Source organism: Micromys minutus (assembly GCF_963924665.1).
Source record: "Micromys minutus genome assembly, chromosome: 2".
NCBI classification, from domain to species: domain Eukaryota; kingdom Metazoa; phylum Chordata; class Mammalia; order Rodentia; family Muridae; genus Micromys; species Micromys minutus.
Genome location: NC_137971.1, coordinates 74,887,109 through 74,905,799, shown reverse-complemented (window position 1 = coordinate 74,905,799; position 18,691 = coordinate 74,887,109). Strand labels below are relative to the sequence as shown.

The 18,691-nt window shown below is 47.5% G+C and overlaps 1 protein-coding gene across 1 annotated transcript in view; it reads right to left on the bottom strand.

The window, feature by feature from the left end:
• GGA2 (golgi associated, gamma adaptin ear containing, ARF binding protein 2) overlaps positions 1-17,992 on the bottom strand; it is a 29,555-nt gene extending 11,563 nt beyond the window's left edge. The window contains exons 1-7 of the mRNA XM_080912009.1: positions 17,815-17,992; positions 8,977-9,061; positions 7,902-7,977; positions 5,900-5,998; positions 4,784-4,907; positions 1,301-1,401; positions 138-218 (exon numbers count right to left, since the gene is read on the bottom strand). Of these exons, the coding sequence (XP_080768135.1) occupies positions 138-218; positions 1,301-1,401; positions 4,784-4,907; positions 5,900-5,998; positions 7,902-7,977; positions 8,977-9,061; positions 17,815-17,914 (666 nt within the window). The 5' untranslated portion in view covers positions 17,915-17,992. The remainder of the gene's footprint in view (positions 1-137; positions 219-1,300; positions 1,402-4,783; positions 4,908-5,899; positions 5,999-7,901; positions 7,978-8,976; positions 9,062-17,814) is intronic.
• Between the last annotated feature and the right edge of the window lie 699 nt (positions 17,993-18,691).

Genomic DNA, 18,691 nt, shown 5'->3' with positions numbered 1-18,691 from the left:
AATCACTATCCTGCTGGGCCCACTGAGGATGAGGAGAACACGTCTTCCCCAAGCTAGCTGTTCTTCCCACCCCTACACACATCCACTATCAGCCATGCTAATGCCAGATCTATAGCGCCAACTGCAGAAATGCCTACCTCCTTGACCAAATTCTTGATCAGCCGGTTTGCAGCCTGAAGATCCTCAGGGTGGTTGCTCTTGAGAAGTCTTGTCAGAAGCTAAGGAGTGAACAAGAGTGGGTAAAGCTGCAATTCTCCCCAGCCAAGTGGAAGCACAGCGATTAGCAGGACCCATGGCCCCACACTGGGGCTATTATGCATTATCTTACCAAGCCATCTAGAGACACTGGTGCTCGGACCATCAAAAAAGACAGCTTGGCTTCTCATGGGATGGAAAATGGGAGGACTATATCCCCTAAAGGAATCTGGGGGCGTAATTTCTAATCATCATGGTCTGAAACCATGTAAATAAATACTTATTAATAAGTGACAAGCATACATACTATAATGCATCTGTACAACAAACTACCCATCCCTTAGTATGTTAAAACTAGAAAATTAATTAAAACAAAGTTTAGTGGGTAGACTGCCATTCTACTCATAGAACAGAGGCAAATAGTAATGAGCTGGCTGGTGGGAATGGGGGTGACAGAGGAGAAGAGAGACATTTTCAAATGCCACAACCGAAGAGGGTACTATTTGCACACAGTGAGCAGAAGCCAAAGATGTTGAGAGATCCTTTGGAGTACAAAGTGACTCCACAGCAGAGAATTTTCTAACTCAAAAGGCCAAGAGTGGGGCTAGGAGTGTACTTAGTCATAGGGCACTTGTCTACCACACAGTTCTAGGTTCCATGCCCAGCAATGCAAAAAATATATAAATAAATGTTAGGAGTACTGAGGGAGACCTGGTCACCAGCTCAAAGATGGGACAGACTTTCCCCAAAGTCTTATTTCCCACTTAGCTCCGTACTGAGCAATATGCCTGCCACACAGAGTCCCTCCCCAGGTGTGGGAAGACCACCATTCCTGGAAGTTTCTAGGGAAAGGACAAAGGGCTGGGCTGGGCTTATAGGAACTAATAAAAAAGGCTCCACACCAACACGCACCCCTTTCCTATCTGCTACTCCCTTCCCAATTCCACACGTACACTGACTGACCCAGATCCATCGGCCCAGACTCCCCCACCCCAGCAGGAATACAGATAAAGGATGGTGCACGGCATGGCATTTACAATGTGGCCCATCCACAGGAACATCAGACTTCTCCACAGAAGCTACTGAGTCAGGAGGAGGTCCTTACCTTTGACTTTTCCTCATCAGCATCAAAGATGCTCTTTGGCCAGGGAGATGGTGGGGGCAAGATCTTATCCATTGGTAGTTTAGGATCTTGCTTTATGATTCCTAAAATTCATGAGTTAAGATGCTGACATCAAAAGAATCCAGGACAAGATCTACAAGTCTCTGATTCCTAACAACTCTATTAAGCAGTAAGTCAGGCATTAGCAGAACTGAGGGTCTCAGAGGATGGTCCTTGCCCATCATTAGCTCTGATTACACCTCCCATTTCCCCGGGTGACACTTTTTTTTAAAAAACACATTTATCATGGGAAAGGCACATGCATTCAGCGGCACATGGTGGAGATCAGAAGACAGTTTGTGGGAGTCAGTTCTCTTTCTACCATGTGGGTCCCAGGGACTGAACTCAGATCATCAGTCTTGGCGACAAACGGCCTTGCCCACTGACCCATCTCATCAGCCCCAACATTTTAATGTTGAGGAAAACAACCAAACCAAACCACCCCTGCTGTCCTCCTTACAAGGTGAAATGCTGTGAGAGAGAGGTGGAGGTAGCCCAGCTTTGCTGACGCCTACTCAAGGGAGGTTACTGTCTCTGGATAAACAACACTATTTTATATACCCGCTGTCCTTTCATTCTTTTAATCTGTCACATTAATTTTGGTCAAAGGAATAGAATCAGTCATACTTAGAGCTCTAGTGGAGATATGACATTTGAAACTGTTCAAAAAACTAAGATCACAAAAGCATGTTACTGTTCTCCCCTTTAAAAGTGAATCTGGGGAATGGAGGAATGGCTCAGTGGTTAAAAGCCCTTATTACTCTTCCAGAAGACCTGAACTCAATTCCCAGCACCCCCATAGCAGCCCATACCTTGGATCGAAAAGAACCAATACCTTCACACAGACATATATGAAGGCAAAACACGAATGCACATAAAATTAAAATTAAAAAATTATTTTTTTAATTAATCCAAATTGGGAGTGGGAGGCTGGAGAAATGACTCAGTGGTTAAGAGCACTGGCTGCTCTTCTAGTGGACTGGGGTTCAATTCCGGGCACCCATGACAGCTCACAACTGTCTGTAACCCTAGTTCCTGGGGATCCATCATACTAGGCATGTATGTGGTGTACATATATGTGCATGTCAGCAAAATACCTACACACATAAAATAAATAAACTTTTTAAAAAAGTGAATCCAAATGGATAACTGTCAATCACCAGGACAGGAAACTGTCTCAACTTCAAGAAGCATGACACACATGAAGGCATGTTAAAGCATTGCAAAGAAGAACACAGTTCTTTTAATGAACTATTTACCCTGGAAGAACCACCCTCCATGCAGATCCTCACTGCTAAGCTTGCCTACTTTTCTGAGTTCTAACTTGGTCTTTCAGTCTTATTTTTAGCATGTGTAATGTTTGTGCATGCTCACATGTATATGGGCATGTTTGCATGCATGTGGATGGAAACCTAAAACTGATATCAGTTCACCCATTACATCAAGCCCATCTACTCTGCTTACCCAAGAGGCAAGCCCTTATTCTCTTATGGAGTCTATAACTGAATCTGAGCTATGCTGACAGGCCGCACGCCTTAGCAATTCTCTTTATCTCCTCCACAGGGCTGCACATGTGTCAAGCGTTTTACTTGGGCTTTGGAGATTCAAACTCATATCTTCATGCTAGCACACAAGCACTATTACTCACTAAGTCACCTTTCAGACATCACTATAAGCCCCTCCCCCTATCTCCACTGCTGTGGGGCGTGTCTGCTGCTTCCTTGGTTTGAACCTCGGAATATATGGCTTTCTGCCTTCCTTCTTTCCATGTTCCTCCTTCCCTGCAACGGCTGGGATTCATAGCTTGCCCACAGCTCTGATGGTCTTTTTTCTCTCCAACGCCAATAAGACTGTCTTCATGTTTCTTTTTGAATCTATATTTATCTACAAGAGAAAGAACTTGCAAAAGGGACCCTGATTCCTCAGTAACAAGTTCACTAAACATCAACAGCCTTCAGGAAATCACCTGAGATGTAACTTACTGGTAGAGAGCTTACCTAGCTTATGCAAGTACCACCTAAAATACTTCTACAGATGGAAACAAACAAACCTCACAAAATAGCACATAGATAGGCTCTGACTAAGGCTTTAAATCACCTCAGGAATTCAGTAACTGCCACAAAATCAGGCCACAAGCTAACTGTCCGACGCCCTGTACTCTATGATGTAATGGAGCTCCATGACTCCCCAGGGCTCAGAGATGACTGCAAGACCTCTGATACAGCTCCCCAAAGGCTGAGTGATTGCAGCGTGGGGGGGGGGGGACATCAAATGCAGAACCCAGTTCCTTCCTGCAAAGAGACTGACATGAAAGAAATCCAAGAACCAGGCCGAACATAGAGAGAGATGCCTATAACACCGTCACTGCAAATAATCCCAAGACATGAGCAACTCGCAATTTAACGACTCTTCTTAAGCCACACGTTGAGAACACAGGCCAACAACCACTTAGGCTAAAATCTAAGGAACGACTGGTGATTACAAGGAACAACCGGAAGCAGACCAGTAAAGATAGCTCAGGTCCGGACATCATCCCAGCCCTGGGAAGCTGAGGTAGGAGAATCATGAACTGAAGACCAGCCTGAGCTATGCATGTACGATCTTGCCATCTCTCCAGCCCATGCACTATCTTTTTGAAACTCACTTTTTAATTTACCTATTGGGAGGAGGGCACACAAGCAAGATGAGAAAACAGCTTGGGAGATGGTTTTCTCCTCAACCACGTGTGTTCCAGAGATGGTGTGATGATTTACATATGTTTGGCCCAGGGAGTGACACCATTAGGAGATGTGGCCTTTTTGGAGTAGGTGTGTCACTGTAAACATGGCCTTTAAGACCCTCATCCTAGCTGCCTAGAAGTCAGTATTCTGCTAGCAGCCTTCAGGTGAAGATGTAGAACTCTTAGCTCTGCCTGCACTGTGCCTGCCTGGACACTGCCTGAACCTCTGACCCTATAAGCCAGCCCCAATTAAATGTTGTCCTTATAAGAGTTGCCTTGGGGGCTGGAGAGATGACTCAGCAGTTAAGAGGTCCTGAGTTCAATTCCCTGCAACCATATGGTGGCTCACAACCAACTGTAATGGGATCCGATGCCCTCTTCTAGTGTGTCTGAAGATACCTACAGTGTACAGTGTACTCATATACATGAAATAAATAAAATAAATCTTAAAAAAAAAAAAAAGGAGTTGCCTTGGTCATGGTGTCTGCTCAAACCCTAACTACTAAGACAGAAGTCAAGTTCCTTTACCTACTGAGCCATCTTGCCAACCAGCCTGAGAGATAAAGGGGATCTTAGGTAACATAGTGTTGGCCTCTTATGCACAAAGTGCTGGATTCAATCCTTAGCACTGCATTAAAAAAGCTCCAGCCTAGGCACATGAAACCCCGTACCCCAAAACAACATAACACTGAACACTGTGTTCAAACCTTGCTTCTTCAGCATCTGATAAGCATCTCGGATCTTGATGTCTTCCGGAAACCAGACTGTCCAGCTAAAGAGGATTTCAATAACTCTTCCTTTAACCTTCTCGGTAGCCCAGGCCCCTAGGTACTAAAGTGAACAGAAAGAAGAATTAGAGAGCAGGAAGGGACTTAGGCTAGTCAATACCCACCCTCACCTCCCACCCAAGAGAGGTTACTGAAGTTCATTCAGAGTGAGCTGCTTAAGGTAGACTGAGAATGAGACACACCCAGAGGGCAAGTTCCCTGGCACCAGATCTCAAAGCCTCCAGATTCAAGGTGATCCAGTTGGCACCACTATCATAAAAGTTCGTCATGGGGCAGAGCAGAGCACAGTAGCTCATTCATATAGCCCAGCAGTTCTCAACCTTCCTAACGCTGTGAGCCTTTAATACAGTCCTCAGCTTGCAGTGATCCCCAACCACAACAGTGGTTTGTTGCTATCTCATACTTGTAATTTTGCTGCTGTTATGAATATAAATATCTGATATGCAGATGGTATGAGGAGTGACCCCTGTCTGTAAAAGAGTTGTTTGACCACCCAAAGGGTCAAACAACCCACAATTTGAAAGAACCACTATTAAAGTCCCATAAGCTAAGATACCAAGACAGGAGAACTGCCCCAAGTTTGAAGCCAGCCTGAGTCAGATCAGCTCAACTATAAACTATATAGTGTGCACACTAGGTGCCAGTGGCATCTGAGTGACATAGCTTAAGGCAAATGGCAGGAACAAAGGTGCTGCAGACAAGGCAAGAGACAGCCTGAAACTTAAGTCACACCCGGCTACCACTCTGTTATCTCTATTAGGAAGCCTGGAACTCATGCTACAGTCTCTCACCTCCTGTAGGTCACACAGCCCACCAGCAGATGATCCCACTTTCAAGGAAAAACCAAGCTGCTAACTGGATAGGACGGGGTCTGCTATGAACCTGACTGCCGGCAAGAAGACAGCTTTTCGACAAAGGGTCCCTGCTCCCAACAGATAGGTAGGTTCTGCCAACCTGCCTCTCACCTGCAGGTGATGAAGTTTGAAGGTGGGGTACAGGTGCAGCATAGTGGGCAGGCCACGTCCAGGCACTCACCTTTGGGGACAATACTTTAATCAGCTCATTCAGGAAGCGGAACTTGGCCACTTCATTGTGGAACTTCTCCCCACAGTGGTTCATGCATATCTCCAGCACCTGCAGAAAAGGTCCCCGTGAGGAAAAGCAAGTACTCTGGGCTTGCCTTGAAGCTCAACAGGCTGGCCTGGAGGCGTACAGGCCTCAGCTGCTGATGTGTAGAATCATAGCTAACTTTCCCTCAAGTCCCCTGGCCTTTAGGAGGAAAGAAAAAAGATGCCTGGCTGGGCTCTGGCTTGAAGCCTTTGGCTCTAGCCCCAGCAGCATACTAAGTGGGTGTGCACACCTGTACTCCCAACACTTGCTAAGTAGGCAGCAGCATGAGTTGTTGAAATCTATCCTTAGATACATTGCTGAGTTCAAAGCTAGCCTGGCTGCCTTCCAGAGGACCTGAGTTCAATTCTCAGCACCCACACTGTACTATACAACCATCTGAAACTCCAGTTCTAGATCTGACACCCTCATCTGGCCTCCCTAGGCACCGGTACACACATGTGATGCACATGCATACATCCATGCATGCAGAAAAACATCGATATGCATAAAATAAATACTAGAATAAAACCAATGTCCAGATGTTGTAGTGTACGCCTTTATTCTCAGCAGACCCAGATGGACCTCTGAGTTCAAGGACAGCCTGGTCCACTAGTGAGTTCCAGCCCAGAAGGGGCTGCACCACAACATTGTTGTTGTCTTAAAACAACAGCATCATCCTCAGTTGAGGAGTGCCATGTCTGGGTCCAGCAGAAGCTCAGTGGGATATTTAGACGACTCTCTGGGCAAATGAAACTGACCTGAGTGCCTCCCCCTCCCTCCCCAGCAGTAGAAGCCTGGTGCACAGTGCCTAAGAACTGCTGGCTCCACCACCCCTGGCATCTAAAGGCAAACCGGAACTGCATTCCTGAGCCTAGACTAGTTTTCCCTTTTTCCTTCTTTCCCTTTTTTGGAGACAGAGTCTCTCTATTTTGTCGCCATAACTTGATATGTAGACCAGGCTAACCTCAAACATAAAGATCTGCCTACCTCCCAAGAACTAAGAAAAAGGTATAAACCGCCATGCCCATACCACTGTGATTTTTTTTTTTAACCAATTAAATGAGTCTCTCTTTTTGAGACAGACCTCATTTCAAAGCCCTGGCTGACCTAGAACTCTTTATCTAGCTCAGGCTAGTCTCAAATGTCCAGCAATCCCTTTGCCTCTGCCTCTAGAATGCTGGAATTACACAGGCCTGCATCACCACAATTTTCCCCCAGGTTGATCTCTAACTAAGCTCCTCCTGACTTAACGTCCCAAGTGCTGGAATTACACAGCCAGCCCCCAACTTTCTTTTAAAGATAGGAAGTGGCTTTATTACCAATTTCCAAAACAGGAAATACTACATTAAAAGAAGGGGAAAGGGGGGGGGTCCTAAACTCAGTGGTTAAGACCTGCTCCTCTTGCTGAAGACCCAGGTTCAATTCCCAGGACCCACGTGGTGGTTTACAACTTCAGGTCCAGGGAACCTGCATCTCCTTGGGCCTCTATGGGCACCAGGCATGCATGCAGTGCACATATTTACGTGCAGGCAAACGTTCATACACATAAAAGCAAACCTTTTTAAAGTGTTTACACATTCAAATAATCCATCTAGACTTCTGAGTTCTTTTGGGAATGGAAAAGTTCCAAAAACACTGGATCAAAGTCAGGCTTAGCAACCATGACCCAGGCCTGCCAGCAGCTGCCCTACACAGACAGCATGCACTTGCTCCTCAGCCACATCTTTTATTTGTTCTCTCTGTTGGTCGCCAGCCCTGAGCAAATGGGAGTGAATTCCTCCTTCCCTTCTCCCACTGCGGGCTCAGTGCTGTCTCAGTAACTATCTGGGATTCCCCGAGCCTATTGTCTTGAAAGGAGAACCTGTCTGGTGACCTCAGTGTTCTTCCTAGAGTTGAATATGTGAGCCGAGTAACCAGCCAAACTCACCGTCAGGGCGTACAGGGCTTCCCTCTCCTGTGGAGACTGGATCTTGTGGGCCAGTAGCCAGGGCGCATGTGTCGGGCTGAAGAAAAATCAAAACAGACCTGGATTCTGAGTGGGGCGAACAACCTAAGCAGTCTAGTGGCACACACTCATCCCATGCTTCCCCTCTTTCAGAAAGGTGTCCCAAAGCAGAAGAGGTCACCTGGTAGAGCGCAGGCACAAACCCATGAGACACTGAGGCCCTACCACACTAGCTGTCTATAGTACTTGGAGCCAGCTTCTGCCCCAGCCATGGCATACTCTCCCCTGAGCTACTCCAAGGACCCACAGTCAGGCAGTCAGAGCTCAGAGCAGCATAGACCCCATCCATCCCATGACAAGCACTCAGTGAACATTAGAGCAGGAAGTGTGAAAGCTGGACAAACATCTGACTATGTGCCACCATGTAGGTCAACATCAGGTGAATGACTAGTTGTCATATCCTTTGAAGGGCTGTAGAAATACATTCAACAAAACCTTGCTCTAGGGTGGAGACATGACTCAGTGGTAGAGCACATGCTTATACATAAGTCCAGTGCCCATCACTGCAAACATAGAACAAAATAAAAACCTACATGAAACAGTGTATTTAAGTCATAACAAATATGGGGCTAGGAGATGGAGCCGCAGTTGAAAGCTCTTGATGTGAATGCAGGAGACCTTGGTTCAGTTCCTACATGGCAGTTCAGAACCATCCTCAGAACTCTAGTCCAGGGATCTGGCCTCTTCTACTCTTTGTAGGCATCAGGCATGCATGCAGTGCACTTACATACATGCACACAAAACGTACAAACATTTAAATAAATCTGTGAGTTCAAGGCCAGCATGGTTTACATATGGAGCTCTAAGAAAGACACTGTCTTTAAAAAAAAAAAGCAAAAGCTACAAAACAAGTTGGTTTTAAATATAATAACAATCATAATAAACACCATACCACAGGAATAAAGAAAAGAGTGAAATGAGTCCCGGCTACAGTCCCCAGAGACAAGGGTCCGAGTTCTGCCCCTGCTCTCAAAGTCATGTCTGTAAAGGAACTTACCCACTGGGATCCGTGTTCACTTGCTCACAGAACTTCTGGATAGCTGACCAATCCTGCTCCACCATGCTCGGGTCTGTGGCTTTGTCTGTCAAGGACAATAAAGTTAAAGAAAGCATAACAGAAGAAATGTGTGCCTTCTGCACACGCTGTGCTGGCATAACACTAGAGGTCACAGCGGTGGGCAGGCAGCTGAAAGGGGGTACCTTTCACCAGTGTGTGTTGTTCACAGTCAAGTACCACACACCAGAAATGTTATGCCTTTACTGTAGATACACTCGGTGCATAAATGAAAAAATTAATCGGCAAGTGTACAGACATTTCTAGAACCAAAGTTGGTCTGTGTGTGCCTTCTTGCCAGTGTCAGAAACACCCACCCTCCACAATAGCAGGACAACAGTCGGCTGCAGGAAGACTTTGGTTTTGGTTCCAGCATTTCCTATAACGTTCTTGGCTCTGGCCTGTCCACCCTTTGTCCTGGCCCCAAAGACAGCCCATTCTCAGGGCTGAAATATGATGTTATTATTCCTCTCACCTTGAAGTCTTTTCCTCCTCTCAGAGGCCAATGAGACAGCTCAGTGGGTAAAGGTGCTCAGTGGGTAAAGGTGCTCAGTGGGTAAAGGTGCTCAGTGGGTAAAGGTGCTCAGTGGGTAAAGGTGCTCAGTGGGTAAAGGTGCTCAGTGGGTAAAGGTGCTCAGTGGGTAAAGGTGCTCAGTGGGTAAAGGTGCTCAGTGGGTAAAGGTGCTCAGTGGGTAAAGGTGCTCAGTGGGTAAAGGTGCTCAGTGGGTAAAGGTGCTCAGTGGGTAAAGGTGCTCAGTGGGTAAAGGTGCTCAGTGGGTAAAGGTGCTTGCCACCAAGCTCAATGACTTGAGCTGAGAGTCATGGTGGAAGGAAAGAACTGACTCCAAAAACGTCTCCTCTGAGTGTCACTGTGCATTGTGGTTTGAGGCAAACACACATGCACGCACAAATGCATGCATGCACGCACGCACGCACATATACCACTTAAAATATAATTTACAAAGATGTTAAAGACAATTTCTCTCCATCCCACTCCAGTAACAAGGCTCCTTCTTCTGACTCCAAGGGGCTCTATCCTCAACCTAAAGTCAACTTCGTGCTTCCTACTGTGGTTACACTCACATCATGTGGAGCTCACGTGAGACTCAAAGGGCATTATCTGTGGACTTCATCCCAAACAGAAAGAGAACGTGACTTCTGTCAGCTCCCACAGCAACATCCACACACACAAGACCCTGTCTGGCAGCACCCTATCTGCCAATCATATCACAGTTCAAACACCACCCTTCCCAAGACTTGAGAGCTGGGGTGGAGCTCAGGTGGACAGCACATGCCTAGGATAAAAGCTCTGGTTCTGACCCTGGGACCACACAAAATAGATGATACCTTACTCCTCGAAACTTTCTCCCTCTCTTTTCTGACAGGGTCTCACTGTTTTTTGCCTAGACGGGATCCCAACTCCCAGGCCTCAACTTCAACAGCAGGAGCAGGCTGCCATTTTAGCATGATTCCCCTTTGAACCACTGCTTCACGGTGGTGATCTCTAAGCCTTCCCTAAATAAACACAGCCATCAATTAATGTCCTCGAACTCTCCGAATCCGATCCAATTATAAAGGAATATAGTATTTTCCTAGTGGGACTGTCATGTGATTTAGGGAAGATGTGTCTAACATGCCAGCACAGAGTAGTAAGTAATCAATAATTATTTAATTCTAAATAATTTTCCCATAAAAACCATGCACGTGCCTTATTGTGCCTAAAGTGATTAAAACCCTTGAAGACAGATCCCACATCATCCCTATAGTGCTTAGCAGAGGTTATGAAATAGAAATATTTCCCGGACTAACTATTAAGTGACTTCCCACTAAGATTGCCCCAATCAAATTTATTTACACTTCAAAATTTGTAAGTTGATGGCTGGTGAGATGGCTCAGCTAGTAAAGACACCTGCCACCAAGCCTGACAACCTGAGTTTGATCTCCAGGGCCCAGATGGTAGAGGAAGAACTGAGTCCAGCACACACTCACACATACGTATACAAAAGAAGCACAATGTAATAGGTGCTGGAGAGATAGCTCAGTGTTTAGGAGTGTGTACTACTCTTGCAGAGGATGTGAGCTCAATTCCCAGCACCCATATTGGGTGGCTCACAAGTACTCCAGCTCTAGGGAATCCAACACCATCTTCTGGCTTTCTGTGGTACCGACAGTGGCTTACCCACACAGAGGCTAAAATAAAAAAATAAAAATAAAGTGTAATAATGTTCTAAATTCTAAGTCTGGGGGCTGAAGGGATGACTTGGTGGTTAAAAGCCTGTAGTGAATTCAGAGGACCCTGAGTTCAGTTCCCAGCACCCATGCTGGGCCACTCCTAACTACCCTAACTCCAGATCCAGGGGTCTTGGTACCCTCTTTTGGCCTCCACAAGCACCAATACTAACTTGTACAAACACATACCCAAAAATTAAGAAGAAAAATAAACCAGGGCTGGAGAGATGGCTGAGTGGTTAAGAGCACTAGCTGCTCTTCCAGAGGTTTTGAGTTCAATTCCCAGCAATCACATGGTGGCTCACAACCATCTGTAATTGGATCTGATGCCCTCTTCTGGTGTGTCTGAAAATAGCAACAGTATATTCACATACATAAAATAAACAAATCTTTAAAAAAGAGAGAGAGAATAAACCAAGTTGCCTAGTTGCTCTAAGTCAGGGCCATCAGTAACTATTTCAATAAATTATTTAACACGGTGATTCTCAGTCTCAGTGCCTTAATCACCATAGGGTGGTTCACCATTTAAGTTTCAGCTCCAGAACACAAAGTCAAAGGTGACACCTCAAAGGAATTTAAACCTGGGAGGAAAAAAAGGACTAGCAGAGGCCAGTGTGCAGAATCCAGCCTTCTCCTTCCTCCTGTCTGCGGGGTACCTGCAGAGGAAGGGGGCCCACTGTGGCAGAGTAAGTTAGAAAGCTTCCAAACCCTTAACAAAGGAAGCAGCAAAGGCTCCACAAGACCTAAGAAGTTTTGTCTTTATCTGCTACATTTTGGTTGATGATTCATTCAAGGTGTTATGGCCCCTAAGTTATGGCTGTCACCTCTATTGTTTCTTTCTCTAGCTGCTAGCTAAGCAGGACACCATGCCAAAGTCCTCGGAAGGACAGCAGTGTTATCATTTTACCCTTAACGGCTGAGGAGACTATTTCAGGCACAGAACAAGAAAACTGTACAAACAAAAGTTAGGCACCAGATCAGCCTAGCCCCAAGTCCTGGTGGGAAGGTTTGGATCCTTGGCATAGGCGGGACAGGGTCTCGGGAGAAGTTTGACACCCCCAAGGCAGGAATGAGGTAATTCTCACCTTTGCCTGTCCAGGCACCAGAACATCTCTGCACAGATAAGCACTTAAAGACAGTGAGTCATCTGCTGTGCGGGGCTGGCCTAGCTGGCCGGCCCACGGCTGCAGCCAGAGGATGGCAAATTCAGTTCTGATATACCCTGGCCTCTGAACACATAATCCCTGACTGTCCAAGCTATTTTGGAGGTCTCAGGCAGTCACAGAGAAAATGACCCCCAGGAGACCCAGCAACTGGGTCTGACTGGCGAGAACAGCTGCCGAGGCAAATCTGAATTAGGTAGGAGCTGGGGAGGGGAGCAAAAGGGAACAGCCAGCAAGACCCTCAAAGGACCCCTTCTTCATGTTGTGACTGTCGCAGTCCTTAGGGCCGTCAGTATGGACATCCAGGCTCCTTACTGAGGCTAACTTTAGAAGGAACAAGGAGAATCCAAGAAATAACATTGTCACGTATTTGCTTTAAAAAGGTGTTCCTAAGATTTACTGCACACTTGTTCCTGTCCTGCTCTGGGTCAAGGGTATTAAGGCAGCAACAGAAGAGTCCAGCTGTGGGTGAAATGGCTTCCAGAGTGACCAGTTGAAAAGCCAAATTATCTCAAATGACCTGAACCAATTGCCAGGGTCATCGTGACAGTGCTTGGTCCTAGAGTCAGTGTGATTGCAAGGGGAGTCTGGAAGTTGGACCGCTGCCCCCTCAAGGAGCCCAATTCAATTCTCTGGTGACTTCACAAGGAATCTCTCCCTAGGGCAACAACCGCGGGCCCTACAGCCCATCAATTATCCATTACTACCTACAGGGGACACTTGCCAGGACCTGTCTGAATGCTGTCAACTGGCCTTCAGGCTAGGAGAGCAGCTCAGCTCTAGATTTCGAAATCCAAGGAGAGCAATCCAGAGCTCCAGGGGTGGAATTCATTAGAGAGGGGCAGGAAGGAAGACAGGTCAGCACCTGGGAGCAAGCCCAGGTGGAAGCAAGACTGAGAGCCACGTAACACTTCATTCTTTACAGACCAGAGTTCGAATCCAGAGTCAGAGACCAAGGTGACCACGTGCCCTGAAAAAGAACACAATACTGGCAATATTTGAGCACACCCCTCCCCCACCTCCACAGGGAGTCAGCTAACTGGATTACACTACACTCATATTAGCTCTCAAAGTTCTTCATTAGCAAGACGGGGGCAATGCTATATGCAGTCACATGGAGCAGTGATAAATACACTAGCTGGTATGGTGTTAATTTGAATCCCAGCTCTCAGGAGGCAGAGGCAGGAGGATTGCCATGAGTTCAAGACCACACTGAGTTAAATACTTGGCCACCCCAGGCTGCATAGCAAAACCATATAACAAACAAACCCTGGCCAGGAGAGATGGTTGGGTGTACTACCCTCACCACCAGTTCCCCAGAACCTACAAGGCAGAGGGACCTGTGTGAACACACACACACACACACACACACACACACACACAATAAAAAGAGTACTTTTCTTGAGACAGGGTTTCTCTGTGTAGCCCTGGCTATCCTGGAATCCACTCTGTAGGCTGGCCTCAAACTCAGAGATCTACCTGTCTCTGCCTCCCGAGTGCTGGGACAAAAGGCATGCGCCAAGAAGCTTTCTTGGAGTGGGGAGTGGGGGGTATGGCAGCTGTCCTTTGTAATGTTTCGGTAACAGCTTCCTCATGCTTCTTTGGGAAACTATCCCTTCTCAAACCAAAGTCCAAAGTTCATCGAGGTTTCACCACTGCCCTCTTCTACCCACTGCTCTGGTAATCTTCCTCTGTCCTCCTCTAGCTCATCCAGATCCCACGATCTCAGCCCAGTCCACTGGATCCACAGACAAAACAGGAACTTTTGGAAATCATGGCGAATTAAGACATTTCTGTGAGAAATGTAGCAAGGAGCACAGTCCTGAGCAAATCCGAGAAACAAAACCTCAGTGGCAGCATGGAACAGTATGGGGTTAGGCGCATACCTACTCTGAGCCTTTCTTTCTTTCCATAATTCCGTTTATCTGGCACTTACTATACACTATAATAAGGCACTATTTTAAGAATTTTATAAAATTGTGAAGCTGAGTGTGGTGGTGGCACAGGCCTTTAATCCCCAACTTGGGAAGCAAGAGGCAGGCTGATCTCTTAGTTCGAAGCCAGCCTGGTCTACAGAAGGAGTTCCGAAACAGCCGGGGCTGCACAGAGAAACCCCGTCTAACAAACAACAACTAAACAACCTATGCTTGGCCATGCCACAAACTCCTTCAACTCTTATGTGTACACACACACATGCACACACACACAACATGCCTGTGCAGATACTTGTGGAAGGTCTCTGGTTTGCCGAGACTGCCTAGCTGGAGCAAGCCCCTGAAATCTGCCCGTCTCAGCCCTCTGCTGCTGGGATTACAGATGTGTCTCACCACCATGCCTGCCTTTTTATGTGGTTGCTGGGTATCTAAATTCAGGCAGTCACTCCTGTGCAATAAGCACTAACCAAGTCCCCAGCCCCTGTGATACAGTTCTGAAGAGCAATGAACACTCCCAACATCCCAACTGAGTGGGGACAAAGCAGAGGGGGCTTCTGATCCAGCCCTCCCCCATCCCGAGAAGCTGGATATGTCTGGAGGCACCTTGAGGTGTCAGTACTGACAAGGTCAAGTGTGTAACTAGCTTCTAATGGGTAGAGGCTAAGATGAACTTAAATGTCCAGTAACGCACAGCACAGCACAGCCTACCACACCCAGTTCCAGAGGCTGAAGCTCAGAGCTCCACCACTGTGCACGCCAGCTGTGCACCTGGGCTTCAGGGTTTGATTCTCTTCCAGCGCTCCTGAACAGAAGTTTCTGAACACCTTCCCCAAGCCCACTGCAGTGAGAAGAACCTACAAGTTTGCATGTGCAACCACCTTTATCTCCTTCCCCAGATAAGCACCAAAGCAAGCTGCTCTTCCCCTCAGCAGGCCACACCCTGACCCAACACTTCCCATTCAGACTCCCAGGGACTCTAACTCCTTAAAGCAGTGAGTAAACACAGGCCTTAGAATCCCATGGTGAGTTTCCCATAGGAACCACATAGAGGGCTCACGTGCCCTCTCCATTTTCCTCAAATCCCCCCTGAATGCCTCCCTCCTGTTTCCTGCAGAGCACAGAGGAACAGACCGGTTTTACTCTCCCCCTACAGATTATCCCACTGTCCTTTTCAATACACCTCTTTGGAAGCAGTTCCCACCTTGGAAAAACTCAAAGAATGCTACAATCAAAGGTTAGTTCTAAGGCCGTAGGGGCACACACTTTTACTCCCCTGCACTAGGGAGGCAGAAGCAGGCAGATCTCTGTGAATTCGAGGTCAGCCTGGTCTAGGGTAAATTCCAGGACAGCTAGGGCTACACCGAGAAACCCAAGTCCTTGTATGGCCTCAGTTGCAGACAGCCTCCACTAGCAGCTGCAGGCTCTTACCCTACACAGCACAGTCTTCCCCCAACTCCAATCTAAGCCTACCGTTCGCCACCATTTCACAAGCCTCTGTTTCCAGCATTCCCCTCAAAGCTCTCCCAATAACCTTTTACCAGATTCAAAGTTCCCCTCCCGCCAGTCTCCATTTTGAAGGAACTATTGGCCACACCCCTCTCTGTGGTTCTACCCAGAACAGCTTTCTCAGTCGGCTTCTGGAACCTTCAGGCTACTAGTCCCATCTGCCTGGGAAATACCTTCTTGTTCCAGCTCCAAAGCTGTTATACACGCCCACAGCAGCCTGGCTCTCAAAACCACCCTCCATCTTCTACCCTGCCTGAAGCCCACTGAAGGCCCACACAGCCTCTTCCTCTGCCTTGCAAGAACGTCAAACTTCCAACTTCACGACACGATTGCTCCTCCGCACTGCTGGGGCATCCACCACAACCACTTTTGATCCCTAAAACCAAGGATCCTTCGTACATTCGTCTCCAGAGTCCAAGGAAGGCTGTGTGGGTGATGGCTCGTCCTTTCCGGGTTTTGTTTTGTTGTTGTTGTTGTTTGGCTTTTGTCTGTATGGTTGGTTTGGTTTGGTTTTTTCCCTAGACAGGGTCTCACTATGTAGTTCTAGCTGTCCTGGAACTCACTATGTAGGCCAGGTTGGCCTCGAACTCTCAGATATCCACCAGCTTCTCCCTCACAAGTGCTGGAACTAAACTAGTATGCACTGCTACAGCCTGGCTCCAGGTCTTTTTTAATCTAAGTAATGCACATGTTTACACTAAACCCTGCTGATGGGTTCAGCTAACCCTTTCTACTCCAGATCCCCACTGCCTTCATTCCTACTGCACCACCATCACCCCACCCCACCCCAGCTATCTAAAGACCTCGTATCTATCTACTCCAACTCTGAAGCCTCACCCTCCACCAACTCACCATGTAGACTGCATGTGGTACTTTCTTTTCAATAAAGGCTAAGCTGTCTCCAATAGCTTCTCCTACAATGACTCAGAAGCTAAAGATGCCTGTGACCAAGCCTAGTGGCCTGAGTTCGAGCCCTGGAACCCACAGAAAAGCCTAAGGAGAGAAATGACACCCCATCCCTTCCCTACTTGTTCTTTGATCTCAGGAGTAGCGCGTGCCACCCCCCAAATACACTAAATATAATAAAAACTTTTAAATAATACAGTCTCTTCTGCGAGCTCTTACTTCCATTAGCAAATTGGCCTGAGGGTCTCTTTTCCGATTCTCTGCTCTTTAAGCTTTGCACTCCGGGCCAAGAGGCCTACTCCTCCCAGAAGGTTCTACATTCTCATCCTGAGTTTTTACAGTTTCCTGTTTGGAATATGGCCTCCTCCATTGTCCACACAACACTGTATACCAGCTATGACAAACCCCAGGTAAACAAAACAGCCCCTACTACGTTCAACAAGCACCCCTCCTCCAGCTTCTGTTAATGGGGTGCCGTTTGGGCAGCCAGTAGCCAATGAACATGTCTTTGTGAGCAATGTCCCAGTGTTACCATCTCAGTGCACCCAGAACGCAGTGGAGGCCACACAAGGGGTGGATTCTTTATTCTCTCTGAACCTCAATTCCTCAGATAAAGAGAGAACCTTTAGAACCGCACCCCCAGGGATCATCGTTAAGCTAGGACAAGGAACAATTAAGTCTGGCCAGGGTAAACATGCACCGAGGCATAAAGGCTGGTTTTTCGGTAGCAGCCACATGAGCTCTTAGACTCAATGATCTGCAAAAGAAGCTACGCAGCCCGCACGGGTCTTGGGTTAGTTAACGCAGGTACTCTCGGTCTGCGACCAGACTAACAATGGCTGAAACGCTTTCTGCACAGTGCTTGGCACAAGAGATCGATAAGCATTCGCGCTCCAGCTGTTAAGTGGTGCCGCTGGCCTACTGAGCCGTGGGATAGTCTGAGGTCTCCCGAATCCCCGGGACGCGCCTAGAGGCCCCCTCCCGCCGCGGAGGACAACTAGGGCGGCGGGAAGCAGGATCACGTGTGGCGCGATGCTACTCACTGAGCCACAGCTCCAGTGTCGCCGCTGCCCCCGGGGCGCCCTCCGCCGACTCGGTCCCTGCCGGGGATCCGGTCCCCGCCGCCACTGCCGTCGCTGCCATTCGCTCAGCCCAGCGCCGCGGCCGCAGTCACCCCTGCCCAAAAGCTGCAGCCACAGCCGCCGCCTAACCTTCTCTCCAGCTGCCGACGCGGCAGGCACAGAGAGGCACGTGACGGGGCGGGGCCTACTCGGTACGCCCATTTCTGGGTCCCGCCCCGCCCCCATGCGCCGCCTCCAACTGCTGAGATCTTTTCTTTTTTGGGGGGGGAGGGGGCAAGACCACTTGAAAGGTCAAAAGCCGAGCTAGCAAGGTATTGATTCCTCTTCTTCAGAAGCTGGGTTCCCAGATAAGATACTGGACGACTGGCTAAATCTGAATTTCAGATAAAGAATCGTCCTTTCAGCATTTTCAGGGTCCTCCTAGAGTATCTTCCATTCTGGTTTCTTCCACACCTTTTTATTACACCATCACTCATAAGACACTTGTTTTATGAAAGGATACTTTTCTCAAAAGACAGGTCGTGATTCTCATATCCTAAGAAGTGAACACGTTAAATATATGTAGACATACTTTTTTTCAGACTATTTTGAGTTACGGTCTCATGTAACCAGCTGGATCACTACATAGCTAAGGAGGACCCAGAACTTTTGATCATCCTGTACTGTGGTACAGACTTGATTACAAGCATGTGCTACCACTACAGCTTTGTTATGGTTTCTGTTTTTTTTTTTTTTTTTGCTTTTGTGAAAGGGTGGGTCTCCCACACTCATTAAGCTCAAGATGGTTTTGGATGATTTAAGATATCCTAAAAACCAGTAGTAAAATCCTTTTGCCTCA